Genomic DNA, 21595 nt, shown 5'->3' with positions numbered 1-21595 from the left:
CTGGCTGGCTGGTCTGGGCTGCAGCGGGTGGCTACAGCTGGAGTGCTGCTCGGCTGAGTTGGAGCAACTGGTCGGCGGGGCGGAGTGCACGCTGCTTGGCGCCGCAGGTTGATCTTGCCGCCCGCCCCCGGGAGCAGTGATGTTGGGCAACTCTGCGCCGGGGCCTGCGGCCCGCGAGGCAAGCTCGACACTGCAAACATTGAAGCACACGGCGCTCCAAGAGGATCAGGAGAACATCAACCCGGAGAAGGCGGCTCCTGCCCAGCAGCCGCGGACCCGGGCCGCGCTGGCTGTACTGAAGGCCGGTAACCCGCGGGGTCCCCCACCACAGCAGAGGCCCAAGACGCGACGGGTAAAAGCATGCGAGAAGTCTAGGAGGGTGGGTCGGGCGGGAACTGGGCAAGGGCTCAGCGGGAAGAGAAGAATGACGGTAAAACATATTGTGTGGCTTGGGGGGTGGTGTGGGGTTCTGGAGTTCACCTGGTCCCCAGTTTCTGGTGTGTGGATGCCTCAGTAAAAGCTTTTCACTTTATTCTTAGTCTCATGTCCCCCGCCAGCACTGCGTATACTGGTTGTCTGCTCTCTACTGGGGGCATTTTCCCATAGATAAAGGGGTCAGACCCGGTGTGTCTTTGCCTAACTCCGCGCCTTTCTCCCCACTTAACAAATCTCAGGCAGTGCTCCAGGACCCAGTTTCTCTTCCTCTTCATCATTTGGTTAAGAGAAGACCTCTAGTGTAGGAAAGGGGATTAAAAAATACCTTGCTTTTGGTAAATTCCGCCATTTTTGCCGGATTTGCTCGGTTGCTCCACCCTGGGGTGAAAGTGGTGAACCAACACTTTTTGCCAACTCTTTCCTAAACTTGTCAACTATTGTATTGGCCTGCCACTCCACCGTTATTGTGGCCTTGATTACTTTTGCATAATTCCATTTAGTATTGACTGCTCTAACCTTTGTGGGAAGGCCTGTGGCAAATTGAATCATCCTGTCTTTGTTCAAACTACTCTTTGCCTATACTTTGTCTCAGAAAGTTTAATATCCTGATAGAATATTTAGGGAGAAAAAGCAAAGGCTGAGATACCCATAGGTTAAAGGAAGCAAAACCTCATTTTAAAAACTTAAAGCCAGTTATCAATTTCTTTTTAGGTTGCACCTCTTAAGGATCTTCCTATAAATGATGAGCATGTCTCTGTTCCTCCTTGGAAAACAAACAGTAAACAGCCTGCATTCACCATTCATGTGGATGAAGCAGAAGAAGACACTCATAAGAGGCCAGTGGAATCCAAAAAAACAGAATCTGAAGATGTCCTGGCTTTTAATTCAGCTATTACCTTACCTGCACCACGAAAACCACTTGTACCTCTTGATTATCCAATGGATGGTAGTTTTGGTAAGTTTTAAGAAAGTCTGTATTGAATTAAGGTAATTATAACTAGATTGTATTACTGTTATTTTGTATTGTAAGATAATGTCTTGATCATTATCGTGAAGTTAGGTTTAATGTAACAAGGCTTAAAAAGGGTATGACTTATCTCAGATCTCACAGCTACACTTGACCTGGTGACCTACAAAAAGAACCTAATCTAGGCACACTGCCAATTACATGAATCTAATTACATCTTGAATGTTTATTTTAATCTGATCCCATAAATATTTGTTGAGAGAATAGATTTCAGTTCTAAGATTCAATTCTTACATACTACTGTATGTGTGTATGTATTTGAGAAATCTCAAGCTGTCACCTTGGGTAGAGTGCCGAACTGTCATAGTTCACGGCAACCTCCAACTTTGGCTCAAGCAGACCTCTTGCCTCAGTTTTTCTATTTTTAGTAGAGATGGGGTCTTGCTTTTGCTCAGGCTGGTCTCGAATGGGTGAGCTCAAGCAATTTATCCGCCTTCGCCTCCCAGAGTGCTAGGATCATAAGCGTGAGCCACTGCACCTGGCCTTAACACTGTAGGGTGTACTATTTGAGGATGCAGTCTTAAATGCAGTGATATCTAACATGTCTTCCAGCTTTACAGTTTTGCTTCTATAAAAGCAGTCTGTGGATCATTTGATAGCAAAAGGTGTCACTGCCCTTCTACAAGTCAATGGTTATACCATGGCTGTTTAACCTTAATGACATACAAAATACAGTGGCTGTTACAAGACAGTTCTGCCTACACTTTGCTTTTTTTTTTTTTTTTTTTTTTAACCAAAGGGCTATTGAGGCATTGGACGAATGGCTCACTAAATCCATTCTCATTTTAATTTAAGTTCGATTGATGGTGGGGGATGGGGAATAAGAGGAAAAGTTCTTGGAAAATAATTTGTGTTTTTATTTAAATTTGGCAACAAATTTTTATCCTCAAGGTGATCTTTGAAGTAAAAATAATAATGGATATTCTTTGCCTCAAAAGATAATTTGTAATATAAGAAATGAATCACTTATTGATTATAGTGTTAATCTGAAGTACTCATAACAAATCTGACTTCTTGTTAACACTTGTTTATGGAAATAATTTCATTCATTCTCAGTATATTGCCTAATTATGCTTTGAATTTGTTAGATTCTAGGGTCCTGCTAATATCTCTTAGGGAAAATCTAAGATATTGTCGTGGATTTTAACTGCTTTATCCTAACAGAACCACTTGCCATCTGTTCCTTTTGCTCATGGAAGATGAAGGCTTAAAGATAATAATCCTTGTTTTTCCTTAGTTGTTTTTTTTGTCATGAGAAACCCTTTTTAGTGGCTAAAATGAATGTTTTTGTGGTATGAGATAAGAGGGCAGTCATTTTTAGCTATTAAACCAAATAGAATATTAAGCAATTAATCATATCTTTTGAACTGTTCCAGAATCACCAAATACTATGGACATATCAATTGTATTAGAAGATGAAAAGCCTCTGAGTGTTAATGAAGTACCAGATTACAATGAGGATATTCACACATACCTTAGAGAAATGGAGGTAAAGGCTCTGTGAATCCAGTTTATATATTCATAAAATGTGGCCAAATGAAATTGAGAGGATGTTTAAATTTTTTAACCACTAGTGAATTGCTCTAATGGAATATTTGAGTTTATAGTATTAGCATCTTTGTTAATAGTATGATAATCTAATTACAATTTTAACACTACTAAATAATTTTCCCAACAGGTTAAGTGTAAGCCTAAAGTGGGTTACATGAAGAAACAGCCAGATATCACTAACAGTATGAGGGCCATCCTGGTGGATTGGTTAGTCGAAGTAGGAGAAGAATATAAACTACAAAATGAGACTTTGCATTTGGCTGTCAACTACATTGATAGATTCCTTTCTTCAATGTCTGTATTAAGAGGAAAGCTTCAGCTTGTGGGCACTGCTGCTATGCTGTTAGCTTCGTAAGTCTACCTTGGTTTGCTTGATTAAAAGTGATCACTACTTTTTTGTGTAGGCAAGAAATTGAGATTAATGGTGACATTTTAACATGCTACACCAGGCAGAGATTCAGTAACTACTTTAGGAATGGTAGTGTGGTGGCTGGGGAAGTGGAGGAAGATAAAACTGTTCTAATATACAATACTAATTTTTCCCATCTGGATTCCAGGGTACTTTTAATGAACATGGAAAGTGGCTGTACTTCAGTACACTAGGACTAGATTATAAATTTTAAAAGCACAGTTCCTTCTATAATAAAGTGCTTTCTGAGATATAAGTAGTGTCTTACCTTCTCTCAATTAAGACATGAAAACTAAATTTAAAGGTGAAATGTAACATTTACTTTCCTGAGACTTGTGTTTCTTAAATTTTTAGTTTGGTGAATGCTGGCATTGTCCCCTTCTTTGGAAATCTTGTGCCTTTCATTTATTTCCTTTGACTGCATGGGGAGAAATATCTCAAAAGTCCTTTATTGATTTGGGCCTTTTAATTAGTGGTTAGCTAGCCAGTCCTGCTACAAGTGATAATCAAGTGTCTATGGAAATGCAGTTGGTACAGAGTGTAGGTTTTGAGTTCATTCCATGTATTCTGCTAATGGGATTTCAGAATTGGGATAAAGAATTTTCTCTTGACTGATAATTGAAAAACTTTTTTCATTGTAGAAAGTTTGAAGAAATATACCCCCCAGAAGTAGCAGAGTTTGTGTACATTACAGATGATACATATACCAAGAAACAAGTTCTGAGAATGGAGCATCTAGTTTTGAAAGTCCTTTCTTTTGACTTAGCTGCACCAACAGTAAATCAGTTTCTTACCCAATACTTTTTGCATCTGCAGCCAGCAAACTGCAAAGTTGAAAGTTTAGCAATGGTAAGTTCCTTTCATTTTGTTGAATGGAGATTCCAGGGTAATTAGGGTCAAGCTTTAGTTTCATTGTATAGCTTTGGTCAAGCAATTTAGTTATCTAGGGAAAGACTAATGCTATGGGATAGGAAAAAGCCTACCCCTGGTGAAAGAGTATGAGGAAAGCACCAGGAGTTAGAGGTATGAGGATGAAACCTTAGAAGATGGTAGAAGAGTTGTTTATAAAAGGTTATTAAAGGGAAAATACAGGATAAAAATGGTGCTGAAAAACACGTAGTAATGTTCAATGATGATGAATATTTTTTCTAGGGTTACTACAGACAGAGCCAGTTTCAAAGATAGGAAAAAATTAAGTAGGAAGGCAAGGTTTGGGGTTTGAATTCTAAAGCTCTAAAGCATTTTTCATTCTAGTTTTTGGGAGAATTAAGCTTGATAGATGCTGACCCATACCTGAAGTATTTACCATCAGTTATTGCTGGAGCTGCCTTTCATTTAGCACTCTACACTATCACGGGACAAAGCTGGGTATGTATTACAACATCATATAGTTAACCTTGTCACTTAAGTGCTTATGCCAGATAAGTTGAATAACTGTCCTGTAGAATTGATTTATCTAGATGCTTTTAGTTGGAAACTGTCCAAATATATACAGTTGACCCTTGAATACCATACGTTTGATCTGCATGGGTTCACATATACACAGATTTTTTTTTCCCCCCAACTAAATGTGAATCAAATATACAGTATCCTTGGGATGTGAAATCTGTATCCACAGGGCCAACTGAGGGACTTGAGTATGTGCAGACTTGAGTATGCACTGGAAGTCCTGGAACCAATTCCCTGAGTATATTGGAGAGGCAACTGTATTGTTTAAGGCCTTTTACTTATTGGATAGCATGTGTTCAGCAGAAAGTTTAGTTGTAACTTGGACTTGAAAGGTGTGCTTAAAGAATTCAGGCCATCTGACCTGCTGCTGGCAAGGAAAGTAGTAAAAGTGAATCAAAGTTAGCATAAATGAGATGAAAATAGTGACCCAGGTAAACTAGATTTGCTAGTTGGAGGTGTTAAATCTTTCTACTGAAATTTCACATAAGTTTAATGCTGACAATTAACACTGTGTTGTGTCTGCCACTAAAAACAAAATTCAGTGATTCTCTCCTTTCTCGATAGCCTGAATCATTAGTACAAAAGACTGGATATACCCTGGAAAGTCTTAAGCCTTGTCTCATGGACCTTCACCAGACCTACCTCAAAGCACCACAACATGCACAACAATCAATAAGAGAAAAGTATAAAAATTCAAAGTAAGAATTAACTTGGATATTGAAGAAACTTGCTCTTCCAGACTATGGTTTGGGAAATCATTGACATTTCAACTTTATTAAAGGATTCACTAATCTGCCACAGCCTCCTTGAGAAGCTGTTCTCTTTTGACAGGTCCTATATGTTTGGAGAAGGTTGTAGTTAGTGCTTTCTGTTCTGCATATTGGGGAGAAGGGAGGGGAGAGGGGACTTAAGTACATAATTTTGGGTAGTTTCAGACAATGTTTCTGAAACTGTCAACTCAATCAGATAGAAGTAGCATTTTTGAGTTCTAAGTGTATGTATTATGATCTTCATCCCACTGGATTATACTTACTAAAAATAATTTTTTTGTCTCTTTACACAGATATCATGGAGTTTCTCTCCTCAACCCACCAGAGACACTAAATCTGTAACAGTGGAAGATTGCCTTTTTCTAAGATGTAAATCACTCAGAGTATATGATGTACAGTTTTTATCTTAGGTTTTAATTCTACAATCATTTCTGAATACAGAAGTTATGGCCTAGTACAAATTATGGTAGTAACTATTACTTTTTAAATGGTTTTAATTTGTATATCTTTTGTACATGTATCTTAGACATTTGGCTAATTTTAAGTGGTTTTGTTAAAGTATTAATGACGCCAGCTGTCAAGATAGTAAGAATTAATAAATTGATGTGGAAAACTTTGCCAGTCATCTTTAATTTGAGGTAAAAATCTGACTTCTTCAGGATTCCACTTAGAAATATACCAAAGCTTTCCCCTAAAATTAGCTTTAGGAAAACAGACACTCAAAGCCTAGCATTATTTTCCTAAGCACCTGGACTATTTTGGTGATGTGGGCATAATCTAAGCATATCTGCTTACTTATCAGAAGAGTGAAGTTTTTTGTGTTCTTTTTTTTCTGTTTTGAGACAGTCTTACTCTGTTGTCTAGGCTAGGATAGGGTGCTCAGTGGCAGCAGCCTAGCTCACAGTAACCTCAAAATCCTGAGCTCAAGTGATCCTCCCAACTTGGGATTCCTAAGAGTGCTAGGATTACAGCGATAAGCCACTGCACCTGGCCAGAACACTGAAGATTCTTGAGAATCATTCAGCTCTGTATACAATGCAGCAGCTTATAAAAATGCTTTGCTCTTTTTTTTTTTTCTTATCAACTTTTACACTTTACCAGGTCAGAGTTGTTTAAAACCTTGTCAGGTTATGAGAGGATAAAAACGCAACCAAGATTATGGATGGGGGTGGGAAGCATTTATGCAAATTTATAAGGCAAGGTAATTTTCCACAAGGTTTATTTTAAAGCATAATGTCAAAAACCATATTTTTGAAAGCCTGCTAGATTTTTATAATGGATTTATGAATAAAAATAGCCAGGGTTGTCTGCACTGAATAAATATCCGTTTAATAGCTATATATACAACTATGTTAGCTTTAATTAACAGCTCTCTTCTTTCTCTTTTTCACTGGCTTTTTAGTTGGTGCTTTTTCTTGCTTTGCACTGATGGTCTGTGTTCTGTGAATAAAGTAAAGTAACAGTTTACTAATGGTACACTTGTTAAATTTTGGATCACTGAAATAGGACGTCTTATTTTTTTCCAAAAGGATACAAAATAAGTCAGCTATGAAAGTAAAATACATTAACTCTGAAAGGCATCTATAGAGTTTAAGTCACAGGGTAAAGAAACCACAGAAGGAACAGCTGGATATCTAATGAAAAAGTGATAATCTTTATGTTTATAGTAGTATGTGAGAAGAAAAAAACCTGAGAGCAAGCCTCTAAAAAGTCTATTTATATATTTTAAATAAACCAGAAATTCAATACCTTATTTTCTTCAGATTCTTGTCTGGTTCTAAAATGATGATTTCTTCTTCTTCACTATCTGAAAGTACTATAGGGGCATCTTTTAAAAAAAAAAAGAGATTGTTTAATCTCTTGGGAAATAAATCACGTGGGTTTATTTACATCAGAGGTTCTAAAACTCCCATTTCCATAAATATCCAAGTTCCTTGGAGCTCTGAAAACTTTTTGTAAAATTCTTATGCTTCTTTTAATTGTAAAAGTGGTAGGGAAAAAAGTCCACATGGCATCTTTTGTAGAACCAATTTGGAAATGGTTTAAAGTCAATATGCCAATTGCTATTTTTATTTTCTTCCTGTTAGATAACACTGGAAAGAAAATTCTTAGAAGGATTGTTTGGTCAAAGGCACATAAATTCTAAAATAACTCCCAGAAATGGTAAATGAAGAACCATTTTCCATATACCCTTATAAATGCTGGTATTTTTAATACTGCCAAATATGGTAATAAAAAAGTACCACGTCATTTTTTTTGTTTACTTCCTTTATTATCACCATGGTTGACCAAGAAAAAATATTACCACTTGTATTTTCTTTGAGAACCACTTCCTATATTTTGCCTATTTTTCTTTTCTTTTCTTCTTTTTTTTTAAGACAGTCTCTCTGTGTGCCCTGGCATCACAGCTCATAGCAACCTCAAACTCTTGGGCTCAGGCATTCCCCTTGCCTCACTTCCCCAGTAGCCAGATTACAGGCACTTGCCACAACACCTAGATACCGTAGATTTTTTCTGGTTTTGGTAAAGACAGGGTCTTGCTCTTGCTCAGGCAGTCTACCTGCCTCAGCCTCCCAGAATGCTAGGATTATTGGCATGAGCCACCATGTCCAGCCATTTTGCCCATTTTTCTCTGGGGCCTTAGTAAATGATAAATACATTGGTTATGTATCAATTCTCAATGTTTTTTAGTTTTCAATTAGTTTATCCTTTTGTTCACATGCTTTGGAAAAGGCTTTACCTGATCCATCTTATGTTCACCTTTATTATTCAGTTGAAAATTTTGTTATTCAAACCACCAATAGAATGCCTAGCTTTTAACCTTATCAATCTTAGAATACTGAACAAGTAGGCTCAGCACCCGTAGCTCAAGTGGCTCAGGTGCCAGCCACATATACCAGAGCTGGTGGGTTGGAATTCAGCCTGGGCCTGCCAAACAACAATGACAACTACATCAAAAGGAAAAAAAAAAAATAGCAGGTGTGTGGCAGGTGCCTGTAGTCTCAGCTACTTGGGAGGCTGAGGCAAGAGAATCGCTTAAGCCCAGGAATTGGGAGTAGTGGAGGTTGCTGTGAGCTGTGATGCCATAGCACTCTACCCAGGGCAACACCCTGAGGCTCTGTCTCAAAAACTAACTAAATAAATAACATTAGCTATTGTTTAAAAAAAGTACTGAACACACACATATATATAAAGGGCCATATGCAAGTGCAAGGACACTGTAGCATTGTGTAACAGTGAAAAAATGGAAACAACTTACATATTCAACAATAAGGTAATGGTTAAACAAACTAGCAACAGAAGTTATGCAGCATTTAAAATGACAGGGACTCCTCTACATCTACTGACATGGGAAAACTATAGTTCCTGTGTTTAAGCAGCTTGTATCACTGCACATATAGTAAACAAATAACCTGGGACAAGTTATGGAAGAACAATACCACATAGAAGTAACAACCACCCAGAAAACTGAGTAAGGGTCCCAAGCAATGGGGATTTTTCTGAGTAATTAAAAAACAACAATGACAACAACAACAACAAAACTCAGCAGGCTTTCAGTAGCATTCATGAGCTATAGTTTCCCTTCTTGAAGGCATACAGTATGTGCATTTACACTCCTGAACAGTGCCACTTTCACTGTTTCCTCAATCAGATTTATTAGGTACATCCTCTAGTTCCCTGCCAGCCTAGTTCCTAGATCCTTATATGATTAGTGTTTTTTCAACATAAAAAAAAAAAAATTGATTTTGTTATGTGGACCAGGCAAGAATTTAGCTTTCTTCAAAGTAAAAATGTCCACTGGTAAAATCAACAATTTCTTTAGTTCTACAGGTTTCAGAGTGCAAGGAACTACTGGTATTCCAGTCATGTCTACAATTTTTTAATGTTCTATTATAGCAATATTAGGGTAGCTATTTATAGCATATTAATATTAATTTATAATTTATTAATATATTAATATTATATTAATATATTAATAGCTCTAATATGGCTATTTAATTTTATGTTTAAAGTTAAATGAAATTTAAAATTCAGTTCCTCAGTCACACAAACCACACTTCAAGTGTTCAACTGCTACACAGGGCAAATGGCTGCTATACTAGGCTGTGTAGACATAGAATGTTTCTAACACTGCAGAAAGTTTTATTTAGACTATATATTATAATATGGGCTTTTTATATCAGTTTAGAAATGATACAAAAAAAGGCAGCATGCAGGAATGAGATCTTCAAGAAACTTATCCACTTAAAATTGGCCCAAATATATATACAAAAGAAAAAAAAATTAAAATGTTGCTATCATTTATACACCAAAGAATATACCACTACTCCACAAAGATAACCATACTCTTTTGAAAACGAATTGGTATCAGGCAGTGCCTGTGGCTCAGTAAGTAGGGTGCTGGCTCTATATACTGAGGGTGGCAGGTTCAAACCCAGCCCCAGCTAAACTGCAACAAAAAAATAGCCAGGCATTGTGGCGGGCGCCTGTAGTCCCAGCTACTTGGAAGGCTGAGGCAAGAGAATCACCTAAGCCCAAGAGCTGGAGGTTGCTGTGAGCTGTGATGCCACAGCACCCTACTGAGGGCAATGAAGTAAGACTTATCTCTTAAAAAAAAAAAAAAAAAAAAGAACTGGTACTATCACAATTAGCCTCAATAATTAGTTGAAATTTAAATCACAATAGTTAGCCCCTCTGAAAATGGAATACATCTATTCTTGTATATAGCTATATATAACACAGATCTATAGTTAATATAAATTATGTATATACATATCTATGAATAGGTATGTACATGTAATACATTTTTTATATATATATATATATCTGTATCAAATAAAAGACAGAAAGTATCACCTACCTTGGCTTCCAATACCAGAGACTTCTAATCCAGTGTCCATTTTTATGCTATCAAGCATGATAGCATCATCACTGCCACCTTCATCCTCATCCTCCTTCCCAGAGTCTTCAAGATCACCCCAGGAGTTTTCTATTCCCTCTCCAATTTGGGCAGTTCCAGGAGTCCATAACACAGGTTTAGAAACACTTAAGAAGTTAAGAAAACTGAGTACAAAAACACTGTTATTTGACAAACTGTTGAAAAATTCAAAGAGAGACCTAAATTGCTTTTTGCAAAAGTGATCCAAGTGTGCCTCATATCTTTAGGTAAAAAAAATTTAATATAGCTATTATTATGAATAGCTGAACAAAGAATAAAAATTAAGTTTCTGATCCAGGATATATTTTATGGATGTAATTAATGGTAAAAAACATTAAGACATAGGCTCTCAACATTTTAGGTATAGTGCTAAATTTAGTGAATAAATGAGTAATTTTGATAAAAATATTGATAGTATATAAAGCAGTGGTTCTCAACCTGCTTTATTTGACACTTTTGTAACAATGAAAATACATCCTGCATAACAGATATTTACATTACAATTCATAACAGTAGCAAAATTATAGTTGATATAGTAGTAGCAACAAAAATAATTTTATGGTTGGGGGTCACCACAACATGAGGACCTGTATTAAAGGGTCACGGCATTAGGAGGCATTAGGAAGGTTGAGAACCACTAATTAATAAAGTGACCATGCTATAAATATTAAAGAATACTTTTTCAAAGTAAAATGAAATGGTATCCAGACATCCTCAAAACTATGGCCCACAGGCTACAAGCGGCCCGCCGGGTGTTTTTGCCTGTCCTGCTTAGCAGCTGACTGGTACCAGGGCCTGCAGTCTGGCCCTCCAAAGGTCTGAGGGACAGTGAAATGGCCCCCTGTTTAAAAAGTTTGAGGACCCCTGGTATAAACTGATTCTTAAAGAATTTTCTGGTTTTTACAGGAAAAATTAAAAAGTTTAATATTAATATCAACTCAACATGACTTGCATCTCTATTTTGTACAGTGTTTTCTCTAACAAAATTGTTTCAGAAAACTAATTTCAGCATGCACACCTGTGTAGCCTTAATAATGCCAAAAATGTCATGAATCTTATTATAAATACCACCCAATAAAGATACACTTCTGAAGGAGGTTCAGCTTCTGCAATGATTTCTTCTGCTTTCTCCTCTACATCTGAGGTATCAACAGGGGCCTTTTCCATTTTAAATGCTGTGATCCTTTGATTTGCTATAGACTCTGCAAAGCCAAACTTTCCACCTTCTTTCCTGTATGCAGGTTTTGGTCGGGGGTGTGGGGAAGGACGGGGGTGGGGCATAGGAGAGAGAAGGAGAAGGAAGATGACAGATTAGAGAGAAGACAGAAAGGAAAAAAATTATTATTTTATCCTTTGGTGGATGAGATCTATTAGAAGAGAGTTAGTTTATTTGACTAAATTAACCTCACCAATTTACTATGCCTAGCAAGAGAAAAAATAAAGTTATAATTATCATTTATTGGACCATGTGCCAGACCTGTGCTAAATGCTTAAAATACACTTTTTTCTAGGGTGGCACCTATGACTTTTTCTAGGGTGGCACCTATGACTCTGGCCCCATATACCAGAGGTGGTGGGTTCAAACCCGGCCCCGGGAAACTGCAAAAAAAAAAAAAAAAAAAAAAAAAAAAAATATATATATATATATATATATATACATATACACTTTTTTCTAATCCTAAAATCAGCTCTACCAGGTAGGCACTAATATCACGTATTACAGAAGAGAACACTGACATGCTCGGTCATATATCTTAAGATAACTGTCAGAAGTAGAGATGGGCATCAACTCATTTGTGTTCTTCCCATTAATATGATTTTTTCCTAAGAAAATGTTAACTTTAAAAGAAAAACCTGGCTCGGCGCCTGTGGCTCAAGTGACTAAGGTGCCAGCCACATACACCTAAGGTGGCGGGTTTGAATCTAGCCCAGGCCGCCAAAACAACAATGACAGCTGCAACCAAAAAATAGCCAGTTGTTGTGGCGGGCGCCTGTGGTCCCAGCTACTTGGGAGGCTGAGGCAGGAGACTCGCTTGAGCCCAGGAGCTGGAGGTTGCTGGGAGCTGTGATGCCACAGCACTCTACCCAGGGGGACAGCTTGAGGCTCTGTCTCAAAAAAAAAAAAGAAAAAAGAAAAACCTTATGTGGTTTTGTAATACAAGTTATATTTAAATTGGATAAAATGTAATAAACAGAATCTAATCAACTTTTTAAAAACATATGAGGTAGTATATTCAACTGAGATTAACAAATAAGGAAAGATGTATAAAAATTATATGGTTGACCTTGTGCAATAACAACCTTTAACAAAAAAAAAATATAAAAAGGCCATTTAGTTCTGAAAAAATTAAACTTACCTAACTTTCTGGTCGTTCTCCAAAGCTTTCTGTATTAGCTCTGTAATTTCTGCTACTTTCACACCAGCTATTTTACTGCATCTCAAAACCTATTTATAAAGGCAAATTCTGTTATTTAAAGAAAACAAATCAAATGGCTTTCTCTAATGAAACTAATACTATGAAATTAGTTTTTCTACATTTATAATTTAAACCTGACTTTTCCCCCTCAAATATGAAAATAGTACCAATGTAAACACAGATTAAGCCAAATTATGAGGTTCTTTTTAAAATATTTAAAGGACTATCACATTAAGGGAGCAGATCCAAAAACTTTCTTACAAGACAGTATAAAAGACAATATGAAAGAAGTCAAAGATATACATATATGCTCAGGAATGTACTAATTTCCTTTCTTTGAGTAATCCCTCAGAAATTGGGACTTGTGTAGTAATTGTGATGCTGGTAATAAAGACAATGATGATGACAACAGAAATTAACATTAACCACTCACTTTATACTAGACACTGTGCAATATATCTCTATTTATATCCTTTTAAAAAACAACAAGGTAGGCTTGGCACCCATAGGACAATGGTTACAGCGCCAGCTATATATACCGAAGTTGGTGGATTTGAACTCAGCCTGGGCCAGCTAACCAACAATGACAACTGCAACAAAAAATAGCCAGGCATTGTGGCGGGCACCTATAGTCCCAGCTTCTTGGGAGGCTGAGGCAAGACAATCATTTGAGCCCAAGATTTTGATGTTGCTGTGAGCTGTGACGCCAGAGCACTCTACTGAGGGTGACACAGTGAGACTCTGTCTCAAAAAAATAAATAAAAACAAGGTGTCAGTAATAACATCATTCCCTATTTAACTGATAAAGAAACTGGGCCCATCAACAAGGGATGAGACCAATTTAAATTATGTGAGGGGAAAAAAGAAAAACTGGGCCCAAAGATATGAATTGTTTATTCACGATCAGTTAGTGCAAAGCAAAGCTAGAATTCAAACTAAAGTTCTCTGTGCTCTTAACCATCCACACTATGTGCTATATAGCAATCTATTTTCTAAAAGCTCCTTGATACATAGCTGACATTGAGAACCATTTATTTTATCCAAATTCTGAAAGTAAAACTTATCTTTTCACCTAATTTCTACCTTTTTTTTTTTTTTTAATAGGGATATACATCGTTGTCTTTACTAGAAGAAAGAAGTGTTTCTCTAGTTAGAAGGGTCAGATTCTAGAGGACAAGACATGGGAACAGCAAAGGAGGAAGAAGGGTATCTTGTAGCCACCAGTAATTAAAATGTGGTGATAATACTGAAACCAGATTATAACATACCCTAGAATCAATCATTGAAAGTATCCTTGTTGGATCTGGTTAAAACCTAAGAAGCAACTTCTAAGAGAAGTAACCTATACTTAATGGGACATTAATCAAAGCACTAACTTGATCTTTTAGCAGCATTATCCCACCACTGGATTGGATGGTACAAATCTCTCGATGTTTGTTCATAGCAATCACCAGCAAGCCATCCATCACACGTTCTTCTCGTTCATTGGGATCCACCAATAAATATGTTCTGAAATGAATGTTAAATGGACCTAAACAAAACTGAGGCTGAATGCTTATCATTTTTAGGGTAATGAATTTTAAAAAATAAAAGGGCATATTTTGAAAAGATATGATTCAGTTCTGGTGATTGACGTAACAGGATGAATCTCTGGTTATTTTTATATTGATGTGCACATAAGTAACTGAGTGAGCTTTACAGTATTATTAATCTCTGAGTTAAAGATTGAAAATAGACTCATGGTTGATAAAAGGCAGGAAAGAACAGAATTATGAATTCTGTATTCTATTCCTAGAAGTAATTTTTTTGTTAGAAATGTCCTGAATATTTTATTTTTCTTTCTAATCATACTGTAATTACATATATTAGCTGGAGTCATCTGTTTCAAAGATGTAATAAATAAATGTATTAATTATTTCTAAAAGTTCTTTGGTATTATGGAAAATGGAAAATAAAATGCTCCTGTGTTATTAAAAACAAAAGTAAGTATGCCATGAAAAGAAAAATGTTGGGAAGTAACTTTATTACAGCATAAACGTTTTCTCAGTTATACTGAGAAAGCTCTTTACCAGTAGGAGGAAGGAAGGGAGGGGAAGGGAAGGGGAGGGAGGAAGGAAGGGAGGAAGAAAGGACTGAGTAAAGGACTAGTAGGTGCTTTAATATTAAAGAGGTGTTTGTTCATTTGTCCATGACATATTTGAGTAATACAATTTTTAGCTGCATTTATAATTTTGGCCCATGACAAGGCAAGACTTACCCTTGCTGGAAAAAGGCAAAACTGACACAAATAGGCATGTGGTGGATGCTTAATGGTACAGGATCACGCTCTTCATGTGTATACTGTTTCAAGAGAAAAAGTTCAATAATTATAGTCACTAAATTTTTTTTCTTTTTTTTGAGACAGTCTTACTATGTCACCCTTGGTAGAGTGCTGTTATATCACAGCTCACAGCAACCTCCAACCTGGGCTTAAGCGATTCTCTTGCCTCAGCCTCCCAAGTAGCTGGGACTACAAGTGCCCAACACAATGCCCGGCTATTTTTTGGTTGTGGTTGTCATTGCTGTTTGGCAGGCCCGGTGTAGATTTGAACTCGCCAGCTCTGGTGTACGTGGGTGGCACCTTACCCACTTGAGCTATAGGTGCCGAGTCAAACTTCTTTTAATATTTCCATTCACCCCCAGAATTCTTCCTCAATTCTCACTCCCACTCTATCCCCAAACAACCACTGATCACCTGTTTTCTATCTCTGTAAATCTGCCTTTTCTGAGCCTTCCATATAAACATAATCAAACAATTTGAAGTCTTTTCTGCCTGGTATCTTTCAACTTAGCAGATTTCATCCACCTTATAGCATCTATCAGTAGTTCATAGTCCTTTTTATTACCAAATAGTATTCCATTATACAGTATATATATGCTACATTTTGTTTACATATCATTTGATGAACATTTGATTGATCTCAGTTTTTGGCTATTACAGTGCTGCTATGAACATTTGCATACAGGTCTCTGAGTGAATATATGCTTTCATCCCTCCTGTAGATTACTGGGCATGCATGGAATTGTTGGAAATTTTTTTTCCTGGTTTTAAGCCATTTAACTTGTTTTATTTCATAACAAGGTCAAATATGCTGAAGTAAGTATATATTTTCCTCTCATTGCTATTTTTCTGAATATAGGATATTGTTTACACTTAACTTTTTAAGAAACTTCTTAACTTCAACATGGCTGTACCATTTTACATTCCCACCAGTAATAATGCTGCAATATTTTAAAATTAATTTCATTTTCAATCATTTTTTTTTTTTTTTTGGCTGGGGCTGGGTTTGAACCCGCCACCTCTGGCATATGGGGCTGGCACCCTACTCCTTTGAGCCACAGGCGCCACCCTCATTTTCAAGTCTATTAATTACTCTTAGGTTTTTCTTTTAACTTCATTATATAACTCTCTCCTCTACAGGAACATCATCTTTACTACATAAACTTTTTTCCCTAAGTCTTTAAAGCAGGGGTGTCCAACCTGTGGTCCATGGAGCTGCATGTTGATTATGTGAGGCCTGTTTTGCTCACCTGTGGTGTGTCAGATTTCACGATAAGTATGCATGGACCTTATTTTTTGCCATCAGCTTTCATTAATGTTCGCATATTTAATGTGAAGCACAAGGCAAGTCTTATTCTTCCAATTTGTGGCAGAGAAGAAAAAAGGTTGGACAACCCTACTTTAAAGGGTCTTCTCCAGTCTAAAGCCTAAAAATAGTGTTATAAATAACTGCTTAGAAAATTTAGGCATGTGATGTTTTCTTTTGTAACTGTCAAACTCAAAGTAGACTACAGTGCACTTATTCTAGCATGTAATTTATATAAATCAAAACTGACATACTCAGTACAAAAGAGAAAAAGAATGTTAAGTCAATGATATGCAAAATCATCTGGGAACTCAAAGTCAGAAGTATAAATTCTTAGTTCCTACCCTTTTCTTATTCCCGGAGTACACCTGCTATATGTTTTAATAGCCTTCCAAATTTCTGATAAAATTTTTTTGCTTAGTGAACAAAAGTCCTAGAGAGAGATGTACATCCATTGATTCTTTAGTCCTTTGTAGTTTTACTGCATGCTTCTTATAGGGCAAGTATCTCACTGTCCTGAGAATCAAGTATTTTTCACACATTTGACCCTTAAACACAGTCAATTGCTTCATCTAATTGTTCAATTCAAAGAAATAGTTATCTAGTTTTATTCTGGAAAACCAGGCTGAGGTGTATTCTTACTGACAGACACATGAATACAGATAATTTAACAGATTTCTAGGCAATTTTGACCCTATATAGTTTTTGCCTTATGAACAAATCTTAGAACTTACCTAATTACCATCTATAACATAACTTCACTAGTAATGAGTTGTCTGCACATTCAGAATACTCATTAGTTCATAGAAAGGATCTCGGCTCCCATCATAAGACTTACCAGTGTTACTTCATCTCCCTGGACAGAGACATCAGGTCTTCGGAAGTGACTTAAGGCCACAATTGCAGCAATGCTGGCAGCATCAATAATATTTCCGTCATGATTTAATAAATGTAGATCCACACGTATTTGCCAAACCTGGAAGTGAATTTAAAATAAAAATAAATCCTAAGTGATCATAACTAATGGCTATTTATTTATTATTTTCAGTTTTTGACCAGGGCTGGGTTTGAACCTGCCACCTCCGGCATATGGGGCTAGCATCCTACTCCTTTGAGCCACAGGTGCTGCCCTAATGGCTATTTATTAAGAAAAGTAATACTGTATAATTTTTTTACTTGCTATTAAGATATGCAGTTACTCCTTCTAGCTTATTGGTAAAAAATTTAGGAAAATTTTCAGCCAAACATCTGAAATACCAATAATTTATCTATGTGAGTCAGTTGACAACAGTAAAAGATACACTGTAATAAACAGAGCCCACTCTAGTATTTAATACTAAGATTTTCCTAACACCAAATCTATTAATATTTTTATTGTGTCTACTAACTTAAAAACTTCAACCTCATAGGTTTTATTTTGCTTATTTATTTTTTGAGGGTCTTGCTCTGTTGCCCAGGCTAGAGTGCAGTGGTGACATTATAGCTCACTGCAATCCTGATGTGGGCTTAAGCAATTCTCCCACCTCAGCCTCCTAAATAGGTGGACAAGGTCTCACTATGTTGCTTGGTCTGGTCTCAAATTCTTGGCTTCAAGTAATCCTCCTGCCTCAGCTTCCCAAAGTGCTAGGATTATAGGCATGTGACACCATATCCAAATACCTCTTAGATTTTATGTGATAACATCTTTTTTAATAACCTTAGAGTAATATAAATAAACTATTACATTTAGGTATAGAATGTGGAAAGCTAAGTTACTTCTCTGGGTTCAAAAAGCTGGTCTAAATATCCTAATCAAGAATAAAGTTCTAATATTCTCATATAACACAATTTACTGGGACTAAGATTTCCAAAGCCAACCCTACCACCGACTCACTGTGTGGTCCTGTCTAAATCAATAAACCTATCCAAATGAAGGATTTAATCTATTTTTCAGCTCCTCATCCATAAAAAAGGAAAACTACTTGCTTCTATCATTTAACTCATTTAAATAACATGAGAAAATAAATGAGAAACTATATGTAAAAGCCACAAGTTCTTTGAATAATACATTCAATAATACAAATCCCCATTAATATCTTCAACCTTATAAGATGATGTTTTTTGTCCCTTCAGAGAGAGAAATGACACAAAGTTCTAAAGATAGTACTCAAGACATTTGGAGTGAAGTGAACCAGCACAAAACTGAATTAACTAAAGTGCTGTAAATAAAAGCATAGATATAGGAACCCACGAATCAAAAATATTCAACCTAAGATTGGGAGTTTTGGGCATATTCCCCACCTTTTCACCAGCAACAACACAGAGAGATTCAGTGTCTATACACTTCGAATTTCTTAGACATCTTTCCAAGAGTCGATTCAACTTCACCAAGAGATCTGACTGCCTATGAAAATAGGAATGGGCTAATGTCATGAAATATAACACCAGGCATTTAAACAACAGCTCACTGCTGTCAGGTTTTCCTATGGCTAAAGCAGCCTAAGAAGAAGATTTAAATACCTGCCAGGTTCAAAAGCTGGAGCAGCCATCTGAGAGAGTTCAAGGTTAAAAAAAAGAATACCTTCTGTGGCCCTATTAAGTTTTGGAGACACAAGTTCGCAGGAAACCTGTCCAAGAACTCTGCAAAGATAAAGGTATAAAGTGGTTACCTAAATAGATTTCCTTTCCAATTAAGAAAAAAGGCTTAAACAGATAACAATTAAGTTTCAGTTTTACTCTGAGTAATAATGTAACAAATACAAGAGGTAGAAATTACATATAAAACACAGTAGAATATACACAGAAATAAAACATATATTGGTACACCTAAAAAGATGGCAGAAAAAGAAAACTCTCCTCTTACTACAATATTTACTATTCCACAGATTTGCAGAAAAATCAATGTTTACTTTTACAAATATTTATTGACACAAAAGGGCATGAAAACGTGATTTTTCTTGAGAGTTTTCACATGGCATGGATCATTACCTAACCAAATGTCTTCACAACTTTCAAAAGAATATTAAAAGCCTAATTCTCATGTCACTCATCAAAAGAGTAAAGTGGGACCTACTTATTGACAAGATGCTCAAAAGCTCTACACTCCTCACACTGGAATGTGAAAGAAAAGTGCACGAAACAAATTAATCACTGCTGTTGTCTATATGATTTACAGAGGTCAGAAAGAACTATATGATACTCGTGTAAAATCACAAAATATGTCTATGATTAAAAATTTAAAGTGTGACGACAAAACCAAAAACATTTTGCATAAAAAAATACTTTTGGCAGCTAAACAAAGTATTGCCCAGACGTTTTAGCTGCTTTGTAAACAAACGATTCAATATTTTCAAACTTCTCCCTTCTGAATCTGTATTTAATTTGAATCCTGTTACCTTGTTTTCCCAAGTTCCACAATACAGCACCCATAATCTGTTCCAAATGAGATCTTGATGTTTCTATAATCATAGGTTTGTCTGCCATCCAGCCGCTGTAAGCACAACATTCATTCCTTTACTCCTTCAAAAAGTATTTCTTGAGCAAAGATTTTGTGTCTGGCTTTGGGATAAGTAGTTGGAGGAAGTGGTATCCTAACCCCACCCCCCACCCCAATAGATAAGTGGAAACTAGGGCACCCAGTCAAGCCTTGAAAAGATCCTGAGAAAACGCCTGGGTGGCAGGAGGAGCCCTACGAACGTACAGGCAGGTCCCCCGGCTGCTTCCCGGCCCGCGCGGGCTACACCTGAGAGTCCACACCGTGCGACCTGAGCTACCACGCAGCGCGCAGTTCCACGGGACCGTTTACCTTCTTCTCTTCGATGGCGCGGAGCAGGAAGCGGCGTTCACAGTTTGAGAGCGGCGTTTCCTTCATTATGTTGGGTCGCGAGCCCCAGAATCCTCGAGCAAAGGGACATCCGAGCCTCCTCACGCGCACCAAGTTCGCTCCGCAGCGCAGGAGATTTACGTCATCAAGGCGCGGCGGCCGAAGGTGGGAAAGCAAAGGCTTGGCTGCTGCTATTGCGCAGACTCAAAGTCCGGCTCCAGGCCCCCAACCGGCTGAGAGAAGCTGGCGGGGATTGGGGAGGCTCACTGCGGAACGTGAAGTTTTATTATATAGTGCGAGGGGAAAACGGACACAAACTTTATCAGAATGACAGAATTAATGTCAATAGACCGTTCTCCTGCTCCACTCTTTTCTGGATCCTGGCAGGGTTGAAGCTAGGCAGGTACTATTGCGGTTTTACAGATGAGGACGTTGACATTGGCCCCTAGGGAAGCAGGGTTTGGAGCAGAGTCACTGGAGAAACACTGGGATGAAGGGGCGTGGGGTTGCGAGTGGGGAGAGGAAGAAAGCTGAGCCCGTGAAGTGGGATGTTCTTGGAGGGCCAAAGGTGAAATCTTGTGGAATCTGAAAAGTTGACAAAAAATTGAAAACGTTTCCACGTCCTAATGATGTTATTACTATTGAGGACTGAGACTAAATTTACCATTTATTTCTGATAGTCTATCCAGTTATTCAAAGTTGATAGACTTATTTTTACAGGTGTAGAGAAACCTTAGTGGGGCCAGGCTGCCAACCAGTCAGCTTTGTTAGCGAGGCAATATCAAATAGGAGGACAAAACAAAACAAGGTCTAAACTCTTCAAATTCTGACTTTGCCCGTAACCACTTCTGTGACATGCGCAAGTTACTAAGCTTCTGTGTTTCACTTTACTAACCTGCAAAAAAAGGGGTGGTAAAGCTGTTTATTATGAGGTATGAAAAAAAAGCTAATACATGTAAAATGCTTAGAACAGTGCCTGGCATAGAGTGACACTTTTTAAGTGTTTGCGTATTATTATTTTGTTTCCTTTTGCTTTAGAGGTGGTAGGCACAGTCCTCCTACATAGGCATCATATAGCTAGCTTCTTTTGTCTCTTCTCACGCTTTTTTTTTCCTACTAGTGATACGTTTTAGTCTCAATTTGTACCACTTGCAATGCAAGTACTCAATA

General features: G+C 37.2%; 2 protein-coding genes across 2 annotated transcripts; one reads left to right on the top strand and one right to left on the bottom strand.

Annotated features, from left to right (window-relative positions):
• The first annotated feature begins 54 nt into the window (after nucleotides 1–54).
• On the top strand, nucleotides 55–6260 carry CCNA2 (cyclin A2). The gene is made up of 8 exons (XM_003795512.3): nucleotides 55–352; nucleotides 1147–1390; nucleotides 2839–2951; nucleotides 3141–3364; nucleotides 4064–4271; nucleotides 4677–4790; nucleotides 5436–5569; nucleotides 5935–6260. Exons 1-8 carry the CDS (start codon nucleotides 140–142, stop codon nucleotides 5981–5983), a joined length of 1299 nt encoding a protein of 432 aa, XP_003795560.1. The 5' UTR covers nucleotides 55–139; the 3' UTR covers nucleotides 5984–6260.
• Nucleotides 6261–6944: 684 nt separating this feature from the next.
• EXOSC9 (exosome component 9) lies at nucleotides 6945–20592 on the bottom strand. The gene is made up of 12 exons (XM_003795511.3): nucleotides 20408–20592; nucleotides 19998–20092; nucleotides 19123–19242; nucleotides 18904–19006; nucleotides 17462–17599; nucleotides 15255–15337; nucleotides 14374–14506; nucleotides 12938–13026; nucleotides 11665–11811; nucleotides 10503–10687; nucleotides 7391–7469; nucleotides 6945–7081 (listed from the first exon to the last, which is right to left on the bottom strand). The coding sequence occupies exons 1-12, from the start codon at nucleotides 20471–20473 to the stop codon at nucleotides 7000–7002; spliced, it is 1320 nt and encodes a 439-aa protein (XP_003795559.1). The 5' UTR covers nucleotides 20474–20592; the 3' UTR covers nucleotides 6945–6999.
• Between the last annotated feature and the right edge of the window lie 1003 nt (nucleotides 20593–21595).

Source organism: Otolemur garnettii, unplaced genomic scaffold (genome assembly GCF_000181295.1).
Source record: "Otolemur garnettii isolate 467f Iridium unplaced genomic scaffold, OtoGar3 scaffold00093, whole genome shotgun sequence".
NCBI lineage: Eukaryota > Metazoa > Chordata > Mammalia > Primates > Galagidae > Otolemur > Otolemur garnettii.
Note: the sequence above shows the minus strand (reverse complement) of the source record. Positions and strands in the feature narration are given on the sequence as shown.

Coding starts and splice junctions, on each gene's coding strand:
- CCNA2 (XM_003795512.3), top strand. CDS start 140: ATGTTGGGCAACTCTGCGCCGGGGCCTGCGGCCCGCGAGGCAAGCTCG. Junction 353..1,146: donor AGAGGCCCAAGACGCGACGG/GTAAAAGCATGC, acceptor ATTTCTTTTTAG/GTTGCACCTCTTAAGGATCT. Junction 4,272..4,676: donor AAGTTGAAAGTTTAGCAATG/GTAAGTTCCTTT, acceptor TTTTCATTCTAG/TTTTTGGGAGAATTAAGCTT.
- EXOSC9 (XM_003795511.3), bottom strand. CDS start 20,473: ATGAAGGAAACGCCGCTCTCAAACTGTGAACGCCGCTTCCTGCTCCGC. Junction 20,093..20,407: donor GCGCCATCGAAGAGAAGAAG/GTAAACGGTCCC, acceptor TTGTGCTTACAG/CGGCTGGATGGCAGACAAAC. Junction 15,338..17,461: donor AGGGAGATGAAGTAACACTG/GTAAGTCTTATG, acceptor CTCTTGAAACAG/TATACACATGAAGAGCGTGA.